General features: G+C 47.1%; 1 protein-coding gene across 2 annotated transcripts in view; it reads left to right on the top strand.

The window, feature by feature from the left end:
- VWC2L (von Willebrand factor C domain containing 2 like) overlaps positions 1 to 19372 on the top strand; it is a 46346-nt gene that overhangs the window by 11513 nt on the left and 15461 nt on the right. The window contains exons 3-4 of one of the 2 annotated variants that reach the window (XM_041411851.1): positions 7540 to 7669; positions 13431 to 13555. In XM_041411851.1, coding sequence (XP_041267785.1) covers positions 7540 to 7669; positions 13431 to 13456 — 156 coding nt within the window. In that variant the 3' untranslated portion in view covers positions 13457 to 13555. Of the gene's footprint in view, positions 1 to 7539; positions 7670 to 13430; positions 13556 to 19372 lie in introns of those variants that run through there. The other variant, XM_041411850.1, reaches the window with a different exon arrangement.

Here is a 19372-nt window from a genome sequence, read left to right as displayed (position 1 = left end):
TACTCAACATATCGTTGATTTGAGCAACTTTCCACCTATGGAAAATCCAGGTGGTTACAGTTCCTACTGCATAATTGATATTGTGTCTCCACTAGCTGGCTGGATGATTTTTATTTTATTAAGTGACAAAAATGAGAGAAACTTTTTGCACTTTGAGGGGTTTTGTATTGGCACATACAAAAGAGACATTTACCAAAATTTTAACACAAATTAGATGGTTATTTATGCACTGCTTATAGTGAAAGCCAAGTGAGCAGCTCAAAAGAGAAGTGGGCAGGTTTCAGTCCCACCTTCAGGTGGGACTTGTTCACCAGCTCCTTCTCCACAAATTTGGCACCTGCAAAATTTCTCAGCTGAAAGCTCTCTGAATTTTCCTGCAATCTTCTGCTAATCTGTCTGAGATCACAGGCAATTTCAATAACAATGAAAATGATTCTAATTTCTCCTCCAGGAGTATCTCTGATGAATGCTATCCCAGTTCCTTTTTTATTCCTCTCCCCTGGTTTATGACTTCCCACCTCAGCCATGATGCGGGAGCCATTTTTGCCTCCAAATTTATTCATGAGGTCCTTTCAAACTTCCCTTTCTTGCTTCCTGCCAATAAATTCCCCACCTGAAACTGTAGCTACAGAGATAATTTCCATCAGAATTGCCATTGTCCTTAGCATCATTAAAAGTTACAGCTCCTCTCAAGATGTAAGTGCCCAATTTGACAGATATCACTCTGCATTGCTCTGCTCTTCCTGCTGTTTTGTCTGCATCGAGCAGGATGCCTTCAGTCCAGCCTGTCTGAGGGATTATCTCTGAGAGTCTCTTGAAAACCAAAAGTGGGAGGGATTGACAGCAGAGATGGTTTTCAGTCTTCCTTTTCTTGGAGCCCAGCACTTGCAGGGGATGGGACACATCCAGAGTGTAGGCAGGAGGTGAGTGTGGATACAACTTGTGGATCTGAACCTATGGCCATGGTGCCTTTAGTGTGCAGAACTGCCAGGTGAGATCCACTGCATCCCACACCACCTTGGCATCAGCAGAAATGGCACTTCCTTTTTAAGGGGTTGGCACTTCTTCTTCTAATGTGTTCTCGAAGGGGGAGAAAGCATTTCAATTCCATATTCAGTAAAACTGGCAATAAAAGCATTTTTCCCCTTTGCAGTATCACCTAGAAGAGCAGCATCCTTACACACCACGTCCTCTTAGGTGTTTGAAGGAGCTGGGAGCTGAAATGCCTGATTTTGGTTTGCCGTGGTACCGAGAGTCCCAGTATCTCCTCTGCCTCTGATTTGATGTGATGGCTTCTTGACTCACCAGGGCTCAGAATCAAGCCCACTGGCTTAATTTTGTGCTTATGCTCCTCTTTGTGTTCCAGTCAACCAAGCAGATTGCTCCAGTCATTCTGGCCATGTTGTAAATTCACCTGTTTGACTCTGAAGAACATCACAGGCCCCCATAACAGGTACACTCAATTCAGTGAAAACACTTGGATTGTCTTCCAGTGACTTGGACAGCCCCTGCACAATGATCAGTAGGTGCATTGTAACACGATCAGATGGTTGTAAACACTTACTTTGTTCCCCAGAAGAAAAGTCAAGTATTCCTGATACAATAGCTGTGGAGTCTGTGTTGCTGTGCAGCTGTCTGGCAGGAGCTGTGTCTGGTTGGTGAAGGGCTGTTGTGTGTCAGGCAGCGTGGGAACGTGGTCCTTATGCACCACTTCATGGGACCTTGGCAATGAGATGAAGCCTTCCAGGATGGGATTAGGGCACATCTTTGTACAAAAACTCTCTTCAGGCTTAGCTGTAGGAAGGAGGGGGAAGAGAGCAGCGCAACAAATCCTGAGTACTGCATCTCAGGCTTTGAGCAGCCTGGCTCCAGCAAAGATGTAAATCTTCTTCCATGAGGCTGAAAACCCAGGTACAAAGAAAATAATGCACAATTCAAGGCCTTTTCTTGGAAAAGTGAGGAGAGGTCCTAAGTGTTAGGAAATGGCTGTGCTAAACATGCCTGGAGGAGCTGGTGTCTAAATTCATGGAGTGGAAGGTCTCCAGGAGTAACAGTTTTAATGTTACAAGATGCACTGGCTCTTGAAATACTCAGGTGCCAAATAGCACTTTAATCTTGGAAGGCTGCTTGGAAAATGAGCAGCGTTTTCCCAGCTCCTGGAGGGGTATGAGCCTCAAACCCTAAGTCTGAGCAAAGCCAGCTGGAAGAATCCCAGCTGATCACAGGGAACTGCAGCCTTAAAACTTGGTCTGAGACATCTCCTGAGCTGGGTGACTTGGAAACCAGTTAGCCTGGTTAATGTGGCAGAAGAGCAAAAAGTGAGGGAAATGGCTTCTTATTGACTGGCAGAACAAACAGGTGAACAAAAACGATCAGTCAGATGTCATCTTCAGGGTTTTTAGTTTGTCTTAGGTAAATCACTCCCTCTGCACCTCTCCAGAGCTGTTGGTGTAGAAGCAGCTAAGAGTGATTGATAAGCAGACAGAAAGACAGAGAAATCCTGATTGCAGGCAGGCAAGAGGAAGGCTGCAAAATGATGTTTCACAGATACAGATATGCTTCCTCCATTCACTCAGAGAGAATATTCCCTACTTGGTGAGGATATATAAAAGCCTTTCCCATGTTTGGGGCAGTAGAGGGGTGGCATAGGTGCTGTAACTATGGCCAAGACATGAACTAAAGGAGAAATACGGAGATGAGGTTCAGTGAGTACTTGCAACAAGAGAATTCCCATGACTGAATGAGATGACTGAGGTGCTTCTTGCAGGGTATGGCCTAAAATCTTGAAGTTTTGTGTATCAGTTATTGGTGTGGTTGTACCAGCTGCCATGGTCTAAAAGAAGTTTGATTCAGATCTCTTCAGTTGTAGAAAAGCATAAAGGAGTAGATTTAAACATTCTGAGTTCTGAATTCAGATTTCCATTTTCTTCTCCCTTATGTTTGGGAATTATCAGTATTGTAGGCTGGCTATTGCCTAAAGAATTGTTTGATCGTGTGATCTCTCTGGCTGTCCACCAGTCCTTGCAGAGGACTTGAGGGCCTGCTCACAAAATAGACCTCTCAGAGGTATGAAATCTCTGTGGGTTTTTGAAATCTTGTAGCTGACAAAAGAAGGACCCACGTGCTGCCCAACCTTGTAAGAGAGGAGTAGCTGGATGATAGCAGTCATAATTCCTATGTGTGCTAGCATTTGCTTCCAAAAGGAGGATGTAAGCGGTGGGGAGCTGGTGAGTATGGGTGCAAGAGAGAAGATTAAGAGGTGGGACACCCATATCCTGGTTGGTTTCCCAATTTCCCCTGCTCAGGGTGTATCTTCTTTTTCATTCTGTTTCCTTTCCTGCCTTTTTCATGTGTTTGTTTATATCATCTGTCAAGTTTATCATTATGTGCTCATGCACATAAAATCTTTATTAGCCGTGTGTATTTTCTATTCTCTGTTCTAATTTTCCTTCCTTCTTGCATTGTTAACAAACTCTGCTGATTGCAGATGTTTCCCATTTGACAGCACCTGAGACTCAGGTTTCCCAGCCACGCAACAGAGGGAGTGCTGGCTCCTTCCTCCAGCCATCCTGAGGTGTGTGATGGGGCCATCCCACACAGGAATGCCCAGGGACTGAACCTGCCCTCCCAGCCAAACCTGGGCTCACAGTCCTCCTTGGGATCAGTAGAACAGAAGAGAAATAGAAATTGGGCTGTGATCTTAGGGGTGGTTATGAATGGGTTGTGCTGCTTCTTTTTGAAGTGACTGGCTGCAGGAGAGGTGGATTAGGGTCAGTGCAGAGACTGAGAAGGTCCCTTGTGCTCTGTGTCCCATATCAGCTGCTGTTAAAAGCCCTTGGATGGTGGATAGATGTTGGCCACCTCTGCTTTCCAGCAGCTTGGCTTGACTTGGCCCTACGCTGACAACAACATCCAAGAACATATCACCCCACTGGCTCTGAGGGTCACTGCTCTCACCCCCATTAGAACTGGAGATGGGGTAAAAAGAATTTCAGTGCTTTGCACTGGTTTGACAAGTCAAACTGCTCTACTGACTGCTACCTAGCAGTCAGTAGAGCAGCTTGCTCCTGAGAGAGTCATTTCTGAAATCACATTGAGCAGTGCAGGACCACGGAATGGTGTGGTCTGGTATCCGTGTCATGTCTGGGCATCGTGAGCACCCTTTCCTTTTGGGCAGTGGTCAGAAGAATGTTTCTGCACCAACAGCTCTTGAAATGCTGCATAATAAATACTTCCCTAGAGAGTTTTCTAAGAGATTATTCTGCCTTGGACAGGGGAGTGAGTAAATTACCACCTTTTGTGATCCTTTAATCTTAACACTCTTTCCAGAATATCAGTTTAAGGGACGCAGGTAAAGCATTTGCACTGTTCATGTGGAAGAGTGTCCTCTCTCCTTCCTACTCCAGAAAATCCCCTGTGTTTTTTCAGTATCCTTCTTCAGCGGGGATGAGAGTTCCTTTTCTGGAATTGTTGTTTGAACTTCAGTGGCTACAAAAGTGTAAACCACCCCTCTTTCATGGGGGATAAATCTTTAAACTGGGAAACAGGAAACCAAACTTAAGGACATCTTCTGCTGGTTTCCTGTTCTTCACTGGTTCCCAGTTTGTCACTTTGCTGCCTGGTCTTCCTGCTGCCTGTACCAATAGACAGAGGACTTCTTGACCAGTGTCCCAGAATTGTTCCACAAGAAGGGTAGCACTAGGGGAAGGAATAGATGGATGCAGAGCCTGCAGACAACAGCTTCAAAATGCTCAATCAGTGTGCTTGGGACAAAGTCCTTTCTGAATGGGCAGGGATTTGCAGATCAGATCCCAAAGCACATCCCATGGGAGAAAGTGCCAAGGCTCCCATAAACCAAGTGGACAGGAGGGCTGGAGTCCCCCATGGTACATGGCACTGACAAGTGACCAAAGGAAGATCCTGGTGACAAGACCAAGTGGCTTGACGTTAATACAGCGGGGAGGAGGAGGTGGCAGGGCAAAATCTGGTTCATGCCAAAGCAGCCTTTTCATCTGGTAGCTTAGGTCAAGCCTCTAAAGGGGGGAAATGATGCCTTAAGTTTTAGCTTTTATATTTCTCAAATTCTGTGCTGCTTCAGTGTAACTCTGAGCTTCGTATTAAGTGTTGGCAAGCTCTCTTCACAGGGTAGGCAGGCAGAACAATCCTTTTCCAGCTTGTCCAAGGACAGCTGTTCTAAGCTTCAGGCCCAAAAAGTACAAACAATGGTGAACTGAAGAGAGAAAAACAAGAGGATGGGACTTCATCTCCTGAAGCTATAACTGGACAATTAACTCCAATATGCAAATGGACCAGAACTTATAAAAGTGAGAGACCCTGTGACCTGCTGTCCATTTTGGGTTTATCTTGGGTGCAGCCCTGGCTGGGCTCTTGTGCTGCCCAAGGTGGATCCATTGAGGCGTTTTAATAAATCCCTGCTTTATTCTTTAGCTCTCTCTGGCCTCTGTTCTAGGTCAGCCTTCTAGAGGCATCAGTTCACTATGTTCTGCCAGGGTGTGCTTTCCTTCTCTAATTGCGTGCAGCTCTTCCCGCTTGGAAAGCTGCTCTGAGCATCAGGCAACATCCTGCTTTGTTACAGTGTCATTTTCAGGCTGCACCACCCCGGCTGAGGCAGAAGACGTGTGTGTCATGTCTCATCTGCTCAGCTGCAGAGTCGTTTAGGGGCAGCTTCCACTTGTGCTGATCCTCTTTGAGCCGTGGATTGGGCTGCAGCCCTGGAAAAGCATCACTTATTCCTCAGCATTGCAGCCACTGGAGTAGTGAGGATGGGTACAAGCCCTGGAGGAGACGTCAGTGAAAGCTTCCACAAATCACAAGATCTAGTTCTACTGCTCCATATAATTAGTGATTAAAATGAGTAAAAACAAAGCAGCAATTTTCTTATTGATCCCTCAGAAAATAGCTCTGTCTGTTTTCTTCTGTATTGTTTCTTCCCATTAAATAGCCTTGAATAAGAAATGTCAGTCAAATGAATTTAGATTCCTGGTGCTTCAGACAGAAATCAAAGCAGGATTGAAAGAGGAACGATAATTAGAGAGAGGAATTCCACCTCCACACACTTCTTCCCTTGCTCAAGGAGTGCTGATTTTATCTAAATTGCCAAAGCCATGAGCAAATGAGAGGTGATGGGAATTATAGACTGCAGATGCTGAGACAAAGCAAGGGAAGCTTTAATTAGTGCATTTTAAGGTAGAAATAAATTTCCTGGGAAGAAATTATTCGACTCAAGACACATGGAGCTTCTTAGAGGTGAACTGAAGAGCTTCTTACAAGCCACAAACAAGGCTCACAGGTCATATCTATCTTGTAGAAATGAGTGACGCAGCACTGAGGTCTGAAATACATCAGGATGAATCCTTCTTTCTTTGCATCCCACTTTATTTTCTAATATTGAGCAATATTTTTTAATATTGAGGAATTCCCACAGCTGCAGATTCACATAAAGTAGAATTTTTCCCAATACCCACATTTACTCACTGAAATCTTCGTGATGGATGCTGAGAAACTGGGAGTTACATATCGAACGTACTGGTACTGAAAGGAAGTTATTTTCCTTTCAATTCTCCTCTTATTCTCCTTCCTTAGCTCTGTTGCCATGATTTCATGACACTAGCACACACATAAGTCACTGGGGACCTTAAAACACTGACCTTTCTATGTTTTCAGCAGATTTTCACAGCTTTTTAAAGGTTGAGACAGTAACAACTCTGTGCAATTTGGAGGTGGATAGAACTCCCTGGCCAAATTGATGGTGCTAAAACAAAACCGTTTAGCTGGGTGCTTCGATTCTGAATTCCCTGACTCAGCAGAATTACTCAGTCTCTTAATTATTTACATATTTTATGTGAGCTCACAAACCTTGTTGGAGCAGGCAGGAGAGGGGCCAGGCTGAGAACTCATGGCTGTGTTACAGGAGTGCTCACAGACCCCTGAGGCAGGTGCTGCACAAACATGGAATAAAATGGGTTTGCCCTCCAAGAGTGACACTGTTCTCCTCTGCCCTGAAAAGTGGGAATGAAAACACCCCGGGAGGCTGGGGATGGACAGGCCATCCCAGCAGCACCCTTCCAACAGCTTGGGAGTGCCTGGCAGTGGTGGCCTACGTGAGAGATGGGTACAGCCTGGAAAATCAGCCTGTCCTCCCTTCCTGGAACGAACCACCACTCAGGACCTTCCACAAATCCTGCTCTTCTGGCCACACGTGTAAGATAAAACAGATGGGTACAGCAAGGTACAGCCTAGAGGCTGCAGCTCAGGGGTTTTTTTGGCAAAAGGACCTAAAATCCTAAAAGACCTTACACTCTGCATGGGAAAACAAGGCCGAGCTCGCTGGTTTTTCTGATGTTGTGGTTTCCTATTTCAGCTGTTGCTCTTTGTGCCAGAGGTTAACTTGTATCACCCATGATGAATGACTCAGTCAAGGGGTATTGAACGCTGATGTGTTTATCTTGTGGCAAGATGGGAATGTTGCAAACTTGTGAGCTGCGGGAGGCAATGGGCTAATTTGAGATTTGTTCCTAGCCCTCGCCATGCGAATGGTGTCGCTGCGAGCCCAGCAATGAAGTTCACTGTGTTGTAGCAGACTGCGCAGTCCCCGAGTGTGTCAACCCGGTCTATGAACCAGAGCAGTGTTGTCCTGTCTGCAAGAATGGTAAGAAAGAACCGTGTTGGCTTTAACAGAGATATAAAGGAAACATTTGATTGAAATGCTGTTACTGAGGTTTGCTTCCATCGGCATGGACTGGTCCTTCTCCTGGTCTTTCGGTTATGGGGTGAAAATTTAAGCTGCCCTTCCTGGCCTGTGTCTTCTCCTTGAAGCAGATGGAATGGCTGGATTGATAAAAGTTTTATGGGATTGAGTCCTGATGTCAGTGATTGTTGTTTCATTTCTTTGTTATTTTCTCAAAATTAGTCTAACAGAGAATCGAATACATGAGAAAAGAGAGGGCCTTTGTCCTTGCATTAACAAACCAATGGTTATTGTCTGAGGCCGAGGGAAAACTCACCAAAATCAATGGCAGAACTTTCCCTGTGGCCAGTAAGACACCCACCAAGCCCAGAACATTGTTAGTTGTGTGCTGGAGTCTCTGTATAGCGCTGGCCCTCATTGTCCTGCTGAGGTGATTTCACGAATTAAATTCATCAATACTTTCAAGAAATGCTTTGAAATGACTGAAAGTACCTCTTTGGAAAAGAAATCTGTTTCCAAAAAGGTCTCCCGGGTCTTGTACCGCAGCGTGTACTCACATACATCTCTGAAAAAGCACCTTTCTCCTAATGTAGATGTGAAGACAGATTAAAAGGTAAGGCAGCTGCACATAAACCTTTTCACAGCTTTCTAAACATGTAAGAAATGGCTACTTGGATTCATCTCCTTGTGTTCAGAATTCACTATCCGTATATATTTGCTCTTACATACATCACTGCTGCTGGATAAGAGTAATGGTTGCTTTTGTACCTAAATGAAAATGTTGGTAAAGAAATAACATTTTCAACACATTTTCTGCTCTGTAAGACAGAGTAAAGGCAAAGAGTTGGAAACATAAAATACTTTACTGAAGGAACTTGAAAAATTAAAAAATGTTTGGAAAATTACACCATAAATATTACTTGAAATCCTGAGGTTTGTATCTGTATTTTTGTTCCAAAATATTTTGTCAGATTTTCATTGAGTTTTGTGTTTCTGTTGGAAAGCAGAAAATGTTCATAGGAAATCTCATTGGTTTGTTTTTATTGCTAAAATTCAGAGGAGAGGTTTGTTACCCAGCTCTGTGCACTAGCTTTGTTTAGCTGTGTTTGGGTGTTTCTCATCACGCTCACCAAGACTGGTGTCCTGGGCTGGTGACTCAGGGGTACCACTGGCTGTCCCCAGGCCTGCCACCGAGCTCAGACCCACTGACACCCCAAGAAACACCTCTGGAGCTTGTGTGGCCTCTGTGTTCCTGTCATGTGTAGGGCACCATCCCAAATCCCCTCATTTACAGTGGCAGCACATCCCATCCAGTCTGCATCACGTCAACCCACCTGTGAGCATCCCTGAGGCTTCCCAGGAGTGCAGGCTCTGAGGGGCTTTCACAGCTCCAGGAGCTGCTGGATTTCCCCACCGTGGCCGTTTCCCCCAGGAGCACATGCCCCCTTTGGGGGGTTGGTGGCTTTCTGTGATGCAGTCCCCGACACCCCCTGACCAGGGGTGAGAGGCATCTTTCTTCCCAGAACAGCGTGCCCAAAACACCAGGGGAAAGGCAGAGAGCAGCTCCTGCTGGTGGGGAAAAGGACAGCAGGAGAGGAGGAAGATCAGCTGCTTGCTCAACGGAGTGTGGGACACAGTGAGGTCGTTGGAACCCTCACAGGGAAACCAGGAGGCTTCATTCATGGTTTTACCAAATCTCTCCACTCCTGTCTTTGCTCATCTCTTGGGGATACACTTAAAGCTCTACATCTGAGGCCTGTTTTAGGCAGGGATGTATCTCTCACCATCCCTGTCAGAGCAGCCTGGATGCTTTGGGAATCCTGGTCTCTGGGTCTTGCAGCACAGCTCGGCCAGTGGAGGGTCATGGCTGTTCCTTGGGATGGAGGAGCATGTCTGCATGGGGGTGCTGTGGGGGGAGCTGAACCCCTCCTGGTGTCCCAGCCTGGCTGCAGGGATGGAGACCCCTCAGCTGGAAGGGTTTTCTGCTCCTCCTGCTGCTGCTGGGCCTGACTGGCTTAGTTGACCCAAGCTGGCAGTTTTGGCTTTGTCCTTCACAATGTAATGAAGTGATTCCCACAGTGATAGAAATTGGTAGGCACCAAGGCAGTTCCTGTGTCGTGGGGACTGATGATCAGTTTGTTACTGCTCTTGGATGTGGCTGAGCGTGGCACACACCGTTCACCTTTCTCTTACAGTCTGGGAGATTCAAGTGGAAGTAGCAGCCATTCCTGTGTCCCTTCCCATCTGAATCCCTCTGACACATCCTAATGAATGAGGAGCACAAGTGTTTGCAGCTCTCTGCTCATCTTGAGACCAAGATTTTGTCTTTCAGCTCTCCACTTCAGCCAGTCAATTAAAGCTCAGTTTCACAAATGGGTGAAGATAACACAAGCTGACAGACCCGCTTAAATGACTGAAACACCCCTTTTTAAACTTATTTTTTCCTTCCATTCAGTAGCTTTTGTCTTCTGCCGAAGCGGTGAAGACACAGTGCTGTGTTCTGGTGTGATGAAAAGATTTTAGTCCCTGTGACTGTAATTTCAGACTGACAAACAGAAGAGCTCAAGGGATACAGTTACTGTGGGGGAGTAATCTCTGTGGTGCAAATACTCAATTCAAAAGCTACCCCTTAAAATTTTGGTAAGGGAAATCCTCGTTTTAGGTTAAACACAGCCCTGCATCATTTGCTGCGCTCTGCTAGGAGCATGGCTTGCCTGCTTGCTTAGCTGTTGCTGCTATTAATGAGAGAATAATTCTCTTTCCATAGAGTCAGGTAGATTTTCATAATCTTATTAGCTATGTTCTGCCAAGGGCAGAAGTGCTGTGATTCAGTGAGCACTGGAAGCTGTGGCTGCCCCATCCCAGGAAGTGTCCCAGGCCAGGTTGGACAGGGCTTAGAGCAACCTGGGATAGTGGAAGGTGTCCTGCCCATGGCAGGGGGTGGAAGGGGATGATCTTTAAGATGCCTTCCAACCCAGACCAGTCTGGAATTCTGTGATTCTATGATAATGCAAAAATCTGTTGATTCTAACATTCCTGGCCTGAAGATTCATAGAAAGCCAATACCGATTTCTCTCCCATCATTTAAGAGCAGTCCGAACAAATGGCTTTGGAGATTTGTTCCTTCTTGGCCAAAGAAATGAGATTGTTATCTTGTGCCTCACTAACCACAGCAGCTCATTCAAGGCTGGCTCTTCCTGGCAAGGGATACCACATTCCACACGGAGCATGCAGACTTCACTGGGAGGCTCCAATCTGGGGGTGAAGGAGGCAGAGGACGTTTTCTCCTTCATGTCCTATCATCCAATTTGTCAGAGTGGATTTTGAGGGCGATGGCTCCAGGTGCTGTGCAGCATTTCTGTCACAGAGATGAAAGGTCACTGGATTTCACGTTTCCTGGTAGTGACAGACCGCAGAATTATGGCCTCGAGTTGTTCTTTGCAGTCCCTGTGACTTCTCCAGACAAAAGCGTGTCACTGCTGTTAACTCTCTCCTCTGCAGGATCTCCAAGCGGCCTGTCACTGTTAGGGTCCAGCTCGTGGTGCCGCCACCTCTGTCCCTCCTGCCCCAGGTTCTGCAGCAGTTCTGTGAGAACATCCCTCCAGTCTGCCTGTGCCAGAACCTTTCCAAGCCAAAATTCCCAGTGAGGTCTGCATGCTCCCGTGGCTAGGGCTGTAGAGGTGCCTGTGTGGTGTTCCTGGGCCCTTCTCTCCTCACCCTGTGCTCTTCATTCCCAGACCTCAGCTTGTCCCTCCCCATAAACCCATCCACTGCTGTGGGGTGAGCCCTGGTATTGGTGTGTGTGCGCTTTAAATCCCTTTCTTTGCATCACTTGGAGGTTGCTCTTCCCATTTCCTTCAGCCCTTTGGATGTGGCCTGGGAGCAGTGCAGGATGCTGGGATGGGGGCATCCCTGCTGTATCATCCCTCACGTCACTTCATCTGGTTTAATCTGTGATCCAGATTAAATGGGTTCCTCTGCTTTGCCAGCTCCAAGTAACTCTCACCTACTGCAGTGCACAAAGGGAGAAACTTCCTGTGCTTCATTTTCTTGAGAGATGAACAAAACAAATATTATAAATTTTTGGGTTGGGGTCTGATTTTGCCTCTAGTTTAATTTTTGTTGTCACCAGTCCTCAACAAAAGAATTTGTTACCCAACAAGCCAGATAAAAGCTAACATGTCCACAGTGAAATATTTCCTGGCAAGTGTGCTTACTCAGCCTGGGCTTCTGAAGACATTTCTGATGGAATACTGGGCAGCAGGAAGGCATTTTGTAGATAATCTGTCACTGAGTCTTTAATTAAAGTTTTAAATTATCAGGATTGATACAGATTTTCAAGTAAAGAGGCTGATCCTGCCATCCACACACAGGTAAAAGATCCCTTTGACCTTCAACAGATTTTACCTTGGTAAAATAGCATGTCTTCATGCAAAGCTCTTGTGGGTATTTATTATAATGTGGTATAAATATTAATAAATCCCTACAAATATCTTCATATTTGAGAGCATGAGCACAAACGTGAGTAAATAATAATTTATTTCTGCGCATACAAACCCACATTTTACCTAAGCTTCTCTCTTAATTTACTGAAATATAAACTCACTGCTCATTATTTCTCTGTTGGAGTTAATTTGAAATAAGCATTCTGCACCCCAGCCTGATCCTGCTGTAACACAATGTGTCTTGCTCAGGAACCCCCCAGGGATTTTCCCAGCCTGTTGAAGCCTCTCCTTTGGCAAACAAATCCATGTTACACGTGTCCCTGAGTGAGCTGTGCATGTCTCTGTGTAGCATAACACCTGGGGGCAGACCTTTGATGCTGCCTTTTCTTAGCAAGTGCTGTGAAGAAATGCATTTTTTCTGAGTGGGAGATGTCTGGGAGTGCCCAGGGGGTGTCCCTTTGGAACACCTGGGCTGTGGGCACTTGGTGTCTGGGCATGGGCCAGGCTATTCCTCTGCTGCCCAGCCAGTTCAGAGGTGGTTCATGAGCTTCATTTCCCTTCCCAAAGTGAGCAGGGCAGGAATGCCAGGATGCTGCAGAAAGAGGCACTGGCAATGCAGTCAGGGAGCAGGGCTCTTCCTTCCCAACCAGGGACAGCCAAACCCCTGCCCAGGGATTGCCCTGGGAGGGCAATGGGAGCTGTCCACTTTGCAAAACCCTTTGGGATTTTGCAGGACAAAAGGCTCCATCTCAATGTAAATTATTGTAGGTGAAGGTGATGGATTAACAGTGCATGTTGGTAAGCAGTACTGACAAAAACCCTTCCCCACACGGTCTGTGTTATTCCAAATTATTGCTGCTTGAAAAGTGCCAAGGTTTTAATGTGGAATAATCCAGTGCTGGTGCTTTATTGCATAAATGTGGCTTGTTATTTATCTGCAAGGTGTGGATCGCTGAAGCTCCAGGTCATTGTTTTGGAAAGCTTCTGCTTCCAACTTGATCAGTGACAAAAAAATCAAGGAAGCATAGAAAAAAATTACTAAAATTTGAGGAAAAAAGAGGGAAGGATTTGGGGACAGGATGTTTTGTCTGCCATTTGATTAAATACAACTGTTGGAGGATAAAGGCGACACAGAAATTGTGGCAAGAGGATGAGAGAAGACTTCATGTTCATTTACTTTGTGGAAAACAGTGATTTGGAGCCACGGGGAGATCCCTTTAAAAAAAAAAAAAACAACAACAACAACTAAATAAAATTCCTCTTCTAATTTATTTCAGGAATTCCTGAAATGGCCAGATTTTAAGATTGCACTTAAACCCCCTTCAGTCCCAGTCTATGCAATGTGCTGGTTGGTTGTGCAGATGCAAGGGAATGTGCCCAGCCAAGGAGAAGAAGTGCTCCCCACGCCGGATTTTGCTGGACTCCACCATCCTCTCCCCAGGTCCTGGCAGCTGAAGGCAGTAGCATAGCATAGCCATGCCACCCTGCATGGTTGGGACTTGCTGATGGCAGCCAACTTTTGGGGCACTTGGTCACCCTCACAGCCACCACCCCCTTCAGGTGTGAGCCCGAGGGGCCACGGGAAGGACTGGATAATGTTCTTGGTGATGACCAGCAGGAGTGTGAGCTGTGGTGCCCCTTTAGCTCAGCTGAAGCAGTGATTTGATTACCAACAGAGGAAAGAAAGGATTGATTTGAAAGTTGGTAAAAGATCAAGACTGAAAATGAGGAGGTGTATTTCGACCAGGCAGACACCAACCTGACAAAATACTCCAGTGCTTGCTTTACTGTTCCTTGAGAAGTCATTTCCCTGAAACTGATTTTCAGTGGAGCTCATCCATCTGATCTCTTCAGGCCAAGGGGTTAAAGGCATGTAGATGCTGAACTTGCTGGTGAGAATTAGACACGAAAGCATCTGTCAAGAGCTAGATCCTCCATTGCTTTGGAAATCTGCAGCACTTGAATTATCCAGATGCCCTGCTGACTCAAGATTGGTCACAGCTGTTGGAAGAGGCCTCTATAACAGTGAAAAGCTTTGGAAAAGTTGAAACTTCCAAAATTAGCCATCCTGATGTTAGACAGCATCCGGGAGGGCTGAGTTGAATCTCCCACCTTGTGAAGTTTCAGAGGAAGTGAGACGGAGAGCAACGAGGGAGAGGAAAAGCCTTTGGAGAACAAAAAAGCCCTGAACTGAGCCAGCACTTCATGTGATTAAGCCCATGCCACAGCTCAGTGCTCACACAAAGCCGGGATGCTGGGCTGAGCAGTGACAGGGATGCTGCTGGAAGAGCTCCATTCCCAGGGAGCTGCAGCCTGGAGCCAGCGGGACAGCAGCCCCTGAACCTGGTGTGTTCACCTGCATGGGTCACCTGCGGCTTCCCAAGCCTCTGTGTTCTCTGCCTCTGCCCAGCAAGCAAGAAAGGGATAATGCACAAATTAAACATGGCAGGAAAAGGCTCTGCCTGACTGCTGAAGGCCAGGCAGGAGCTGAAAGCTGCTACCCTGAATTTGTACCCCAGGTCCTAACCGTGCCTCTGTGCTTCCACCACAGCAGAGTTCAGACGAGTGTAACAGGCACCCTGAAGAGAAGGGTCAGGGAGGATCACGAGGAGCCTTTTGTGGGACAGGACCAGCTCCAAAGCTCTCTTTCAGCAGACACTGCTCTCAGAGATGAGGGAAACACGTTACCTGCTCTGCATTACTCTTCAAACTCAGAAATATTTATGAAAAAGCTTTTGCTCATCCTGGTTGTTACCCCTTGGGGAAATGTTGCTGAAGTTTGTGTGCACTGGCCTGTGAGAGTGGTAGTTCAAGGTTCACTATCATCATGATCGTGTCTTGTAGAGAAGGGGTGGGCTAGGGGTTTACTGGAGGGGAGGGAAGAGTTCCTGGATTCCCACTGGGAAGCCAGGTTCCTTTGCAGGAGCCTGGGCAGTACTGAAATTAAAGCAGGCATCATGTTGCTGTCCCCCACCTGGTTCTTGGTGTGACTTCAAAATACCCAAAGTGACTTTGTGATCCAATGACATTGCTGTAAACCACTTTGCTGCAAGAGAAGCTGAAAGCCAAATCCTGTGTCGGTGTCACTTGGTGTAAAACACAGCTTTGCTTTACTCTGATTTACTCCAGCTGAGGATCTGACCTGCTGATACCTCTGGGTGGCCCAGAGGCACATTGCAGGAGGCTGGGGTGTTTTGCATGGTCAGGGGTTCTGGAAGGATTAGAGAGGGTTTGCTTTGGCTGCTCTAGAAGGTTGGGAGTGTGAAGCATATCTGTATGAGAAGAGTGGCAGACACTGTCTTCATGTATTTCTAAATTGGTGAATGTTTAATGCTTCTTTATTGGAGCCTACACATATGTAGAGTAGAGGTCTTTAAGAAGGGGTTGACTTATTTCAAATAATTTATGTCTGAGCTGCTCCTTTTACATGAAATGCAGACTTTGCGGAGCAAAGAGACTGTAATGAAAATATGAATTAAAGATTAGAGCTAAGCAAGTCTGAGAACACTTAGAATTAAGAAAGACGCTTGCAAGTTTTCTCCTCCTGCTTCCTTTCCTTCTCTCCACCTTGCCTATATCTCCATCCCCTCTCCTTTGGCTGGGTGCTGCATTCCAGGGCAGCCTTCTGTCCCTCCCACACGGGCACAGCTCTGTGAAGGGCAGCTGGGCAGTAATTTCAACCTGCTGTTACTGTGTGGCCATACACCACCCCAGCCTCTCACTTGCCAACTCACCCATCACTTTGGCTGGAGACACTAAAAAGCGTGTTGAAGGGGTGTTTTTCTTCATCTCTCTCCCTGATCTGCTGGTGAAGTGCATCACCTGGGCAGAACAAAGATAAGTGTAGTTTTGGTGGAGCTGTTTGCCAGAGGGACCCTCAGTTTGGTGCAGCACAGCCAGGTGAGGGTGCAGGGACACGGTGCGTGGGTGGCAGTGGTGCTGCTGTGTGACAGGGGTGGAGCTGTGCTGCCTGTGGGAGGTTCCTGGAGGACCGGGAGAGGCTGGGACAGTGCCAGCCATCACATAACTCCCTGTTGTGCAAGGTGCTCTGCTGTCCACAAACATCAGCATCCATCTCCTTCCCGCCCGGCCCACCCCCTCACTCCAGCTGCCTTGCTTTGTGCGCTGCCTTTGCACAGGTGCCTTCAGCTGTCAGTGCGGGTCAGGGCACTGCTCCTGCAGCACAGGCTGTCCTGGGCTCAGCCCTCCAGCTTGGCTGGTGCAGGGCTTCCTTTCTTGCTCTCTTTGTTCATGTTTTCTGCAGTGTTGCTCTGACTTACTGCCCAAGACTGAAGAGCTTAGGCTTGGTCATGAGCTGATAAAAGCCTGGTGGGAACAAGGAAAGGATGTTGCTTTCTTTGCTGTGGCGGGTGGGGTTGGCCTGAGTCTTTGCAGCTCTGGCCAGGATGATGCAGCTCAAGGGTAGAGGAGTCGCCCATGGGACCCTGTCAGCATTTTGTAGTGGGAGGTGAGCTCCAGGATGTCCATATTGCACTTGTACCCACTTCTGGAATCATAAACTCCTCAAGGAACTCACTGAGGAGTTCAAAGAAAAAGGAGTCATTATGGACCAGTACCACAACTGGTGTACCCCAGGTCCTAACCATGCCTCTGTGCTTCCACCACAGCAGACTGGTGTAACTCCTTTTACATCAACTAACTACAGTCTGCCCCAGTTACAGATGTTTTGTGCCAGGTAGTGCTGGTAGGGAAGCAGTTTGTTAGAATAAATGGAGCAGGAGCTGATGCTCCAAAAAAGAGGAGTGCTGGTGTCCTGCCCAAGGATCTGTTGGGAACAGTCTTCTTCTGTGAAGAAGAACACGCAAAATTCTCCCCAGGCTGTCAAAGTTCTGACTTTTTTCACTGCAGCTGCCTGAAAGTATTTGAAGAAGATAGGAATATGTTGGTCAGAAAATGCTGACTCACTGAAAGCTCCCTGGGAAAAGGGCCAATTACAGCAAACTTGCTGTTAGTACGTTAGAAAGGTTTGGGGAAAAAATGGAAGTGATGAGATGCCCCAGTTAATGCTTTCAGAACAGACTCCTTCAAATCTGGGAGGATAAAAGGGGTGATGGGGTTTTAGATGTAGATCTTTATTTTATACTTTGGAATATTTCAGTGGGGAAGACAGAAACTAAGGGGCTTTTTGCCCTATTATTTCAGCCAGCCTGCTCTGATTTTTACTGAAAGCAGAAAGTGCACCTTTGACTTTCCCTCCCCAGGCGAGTGGGAAAGGGATAGGAGAAATAGCTCTGTCTGTGATGGGAAATATCCTTCCTGCTTGGCTCTCCCTCTCACCTGGGTAAGTGACCAGGTCCAGGATTGATGGAAGCTGATAAGGAAAATGGAAAGGAACTATTTACAAAGGGCTGGAGTGGTAGGACAAGGGGGAATGGCTTCCCACTGACAGAGTTTAGACATTTGGGAGAAATTCTTCCCTGTGAGGGTGGTGAGGCCCTGGCACAGAGTGCCCAGAGAAGCTGTGACTGCCCCATCCGTGGAAGCTCTCACCATGTACAGAAAGGGCTACAACACCCAGGAAATGACTGATCCCCCCTAACAGCTGCCTGTGCTACAAGGAAAGCAGCAAGAGGGAATTTCTGGTTACTTTTCAAGCTGTGCCAAACAAAAAAAGAAATTTATTATTACAAGCAACATCAAACTGTAATTATTAAATTGGAAATTAAATGGGAAACTGTGATAAAGAATGAACACCTGCCCACGATAGCAACGATTAGATATATTTGCTGTGTTTTGTACAGAAACCACTTTTTGTCTTGGCTACGTCATGCCCCCCCAGAGAGTAAATATGCTGTCATCCAGTCCCTGAGGCTGGTGTAAACCGGCCTGGCTGCCTTTCTGCAAGAGAAACATCCAGGTTTTGTGTGCAGCTGGGGATCTGCCCCCTCTCATTCATCCTAACAGCTCGACAGTGAAGGTTTCACATGCAAAAAAAGGAGTCGGGGCCAGTTCCTGTGCCTGCATAAGCTCCTCTTTGGACAGTCTCACCCAGACTTGAGAGACCCCTGCCCAAATGGTTATTTGGCTTTCCTACTTGGATCAACCACTGAAATAAAGGTGCCTGCTTTTCTTTACAGATTTAGCCTAACTCCTATCTATGGATCTAAAGGCTGGAGGAGAGATGCTGAGAGAGGAGTGGCCTCCACAGAAGGAATTACACACCCGCAGCAAAAACACCCAGGACTTCCCTCACTCCCCTGTTGTTCACAGCGGTTTTACCATTTGCACTGCCCCTTCTCCTGTGCTTTTCTCCCTCTCAGGGGAGTGCTGCCTGTGCTCTCCCTCGGCTTCATGTGCCCAAGCTCCTCTTCTAACCAAGGGAGGAGGAGGAGGAGGAGGAGGAGGAGGAGAGGAGAGGAGAGGAGAGGAGAGGAGAGGAGAGGAGAGGAGAGGGAGAGCATCAGCTAATTAAGAGCAGTGACAGTGGTTGACAGGCTCTTGTGGAATGCTGACAGGCACCATCAGACTGCCCAGGACAAACTGTGCCCCACAGGCTGGGCTCTTCCACCCATGGATGCACCAGGCTTCCAAAGCCCTGTGTGAAAGCTTCTCCTTGCTGGAATAGGGTTTGCCAGACATGAAGGTGAGGCTCAAGGTGCATCAAGAGAATGTGTGCCTTTTGTTCTCCTGACTGAGGTCTGGGCTTTCCCGACACAACGTGCCCTGGTACAGGAAGTGTTGGCACAGGAAGTCATGGGCTCATTCAGTGCTGGCTCCAAGGCGGGGCCAACCCCATGGTTCTCATCACTATGTGCATTAACAGGGCACAGCTGTGGGGTCAGCAAGACATCATTGACTGTTTTCTAATCTGTTGGGCAAAAATAATTAAACAAAATCCCCCACATAAGCTCATCATGTCACAAACTTCACCAGCAGGTGAAGTGAGAGCAGCAGTGGGTCTGGCACTGCTGGCAGGCCTGGTACCTGGCAGCATCCAGTAGGAATCCTGACAAATGCCAAGGGCACTGCATCCCAGCAGTGTGTCCCATGTGCTGCAGTGTCTCCTCGTGCACTTCACCCCACGGTGGCTGAGTTTCTGCATTTCTGAGCTGAAATCAGCTGCTGTGTCAAGGATTTCGGCAGCGCACCCCAGGAGGGGTCTCTGGGGCAGGGCATCATCACACACTTGGACACCAGCACCCACAAATCACCACAGAACGGTTTGGGTAGGAAGGGACCTTAAGGATCATCCAGCTCC

Source organism: Onychostruthus taczanowskii, unplaced genomic scaffold (assembly GCF_017590055.1).
Source record: "Onychostruthus taczanowskii isolate IOZ18803 unplaced genomic scaffold, ASM1759005v1 scaffold37, whole genome shotgun sequence".
In the NCBI taxonomy this organism is placed as follows: domain Eukaryota; kingdom Metazoa; phylum Chordata; class Aves; order Passeriformes; family Passeridae; genus Onychostruthus; species Onychostruthus taczanowskii.
Note: the sequence above shows the minus strand (reverse complement) of the source record. Positions and strands in the feature narration are given on the sequence as shown.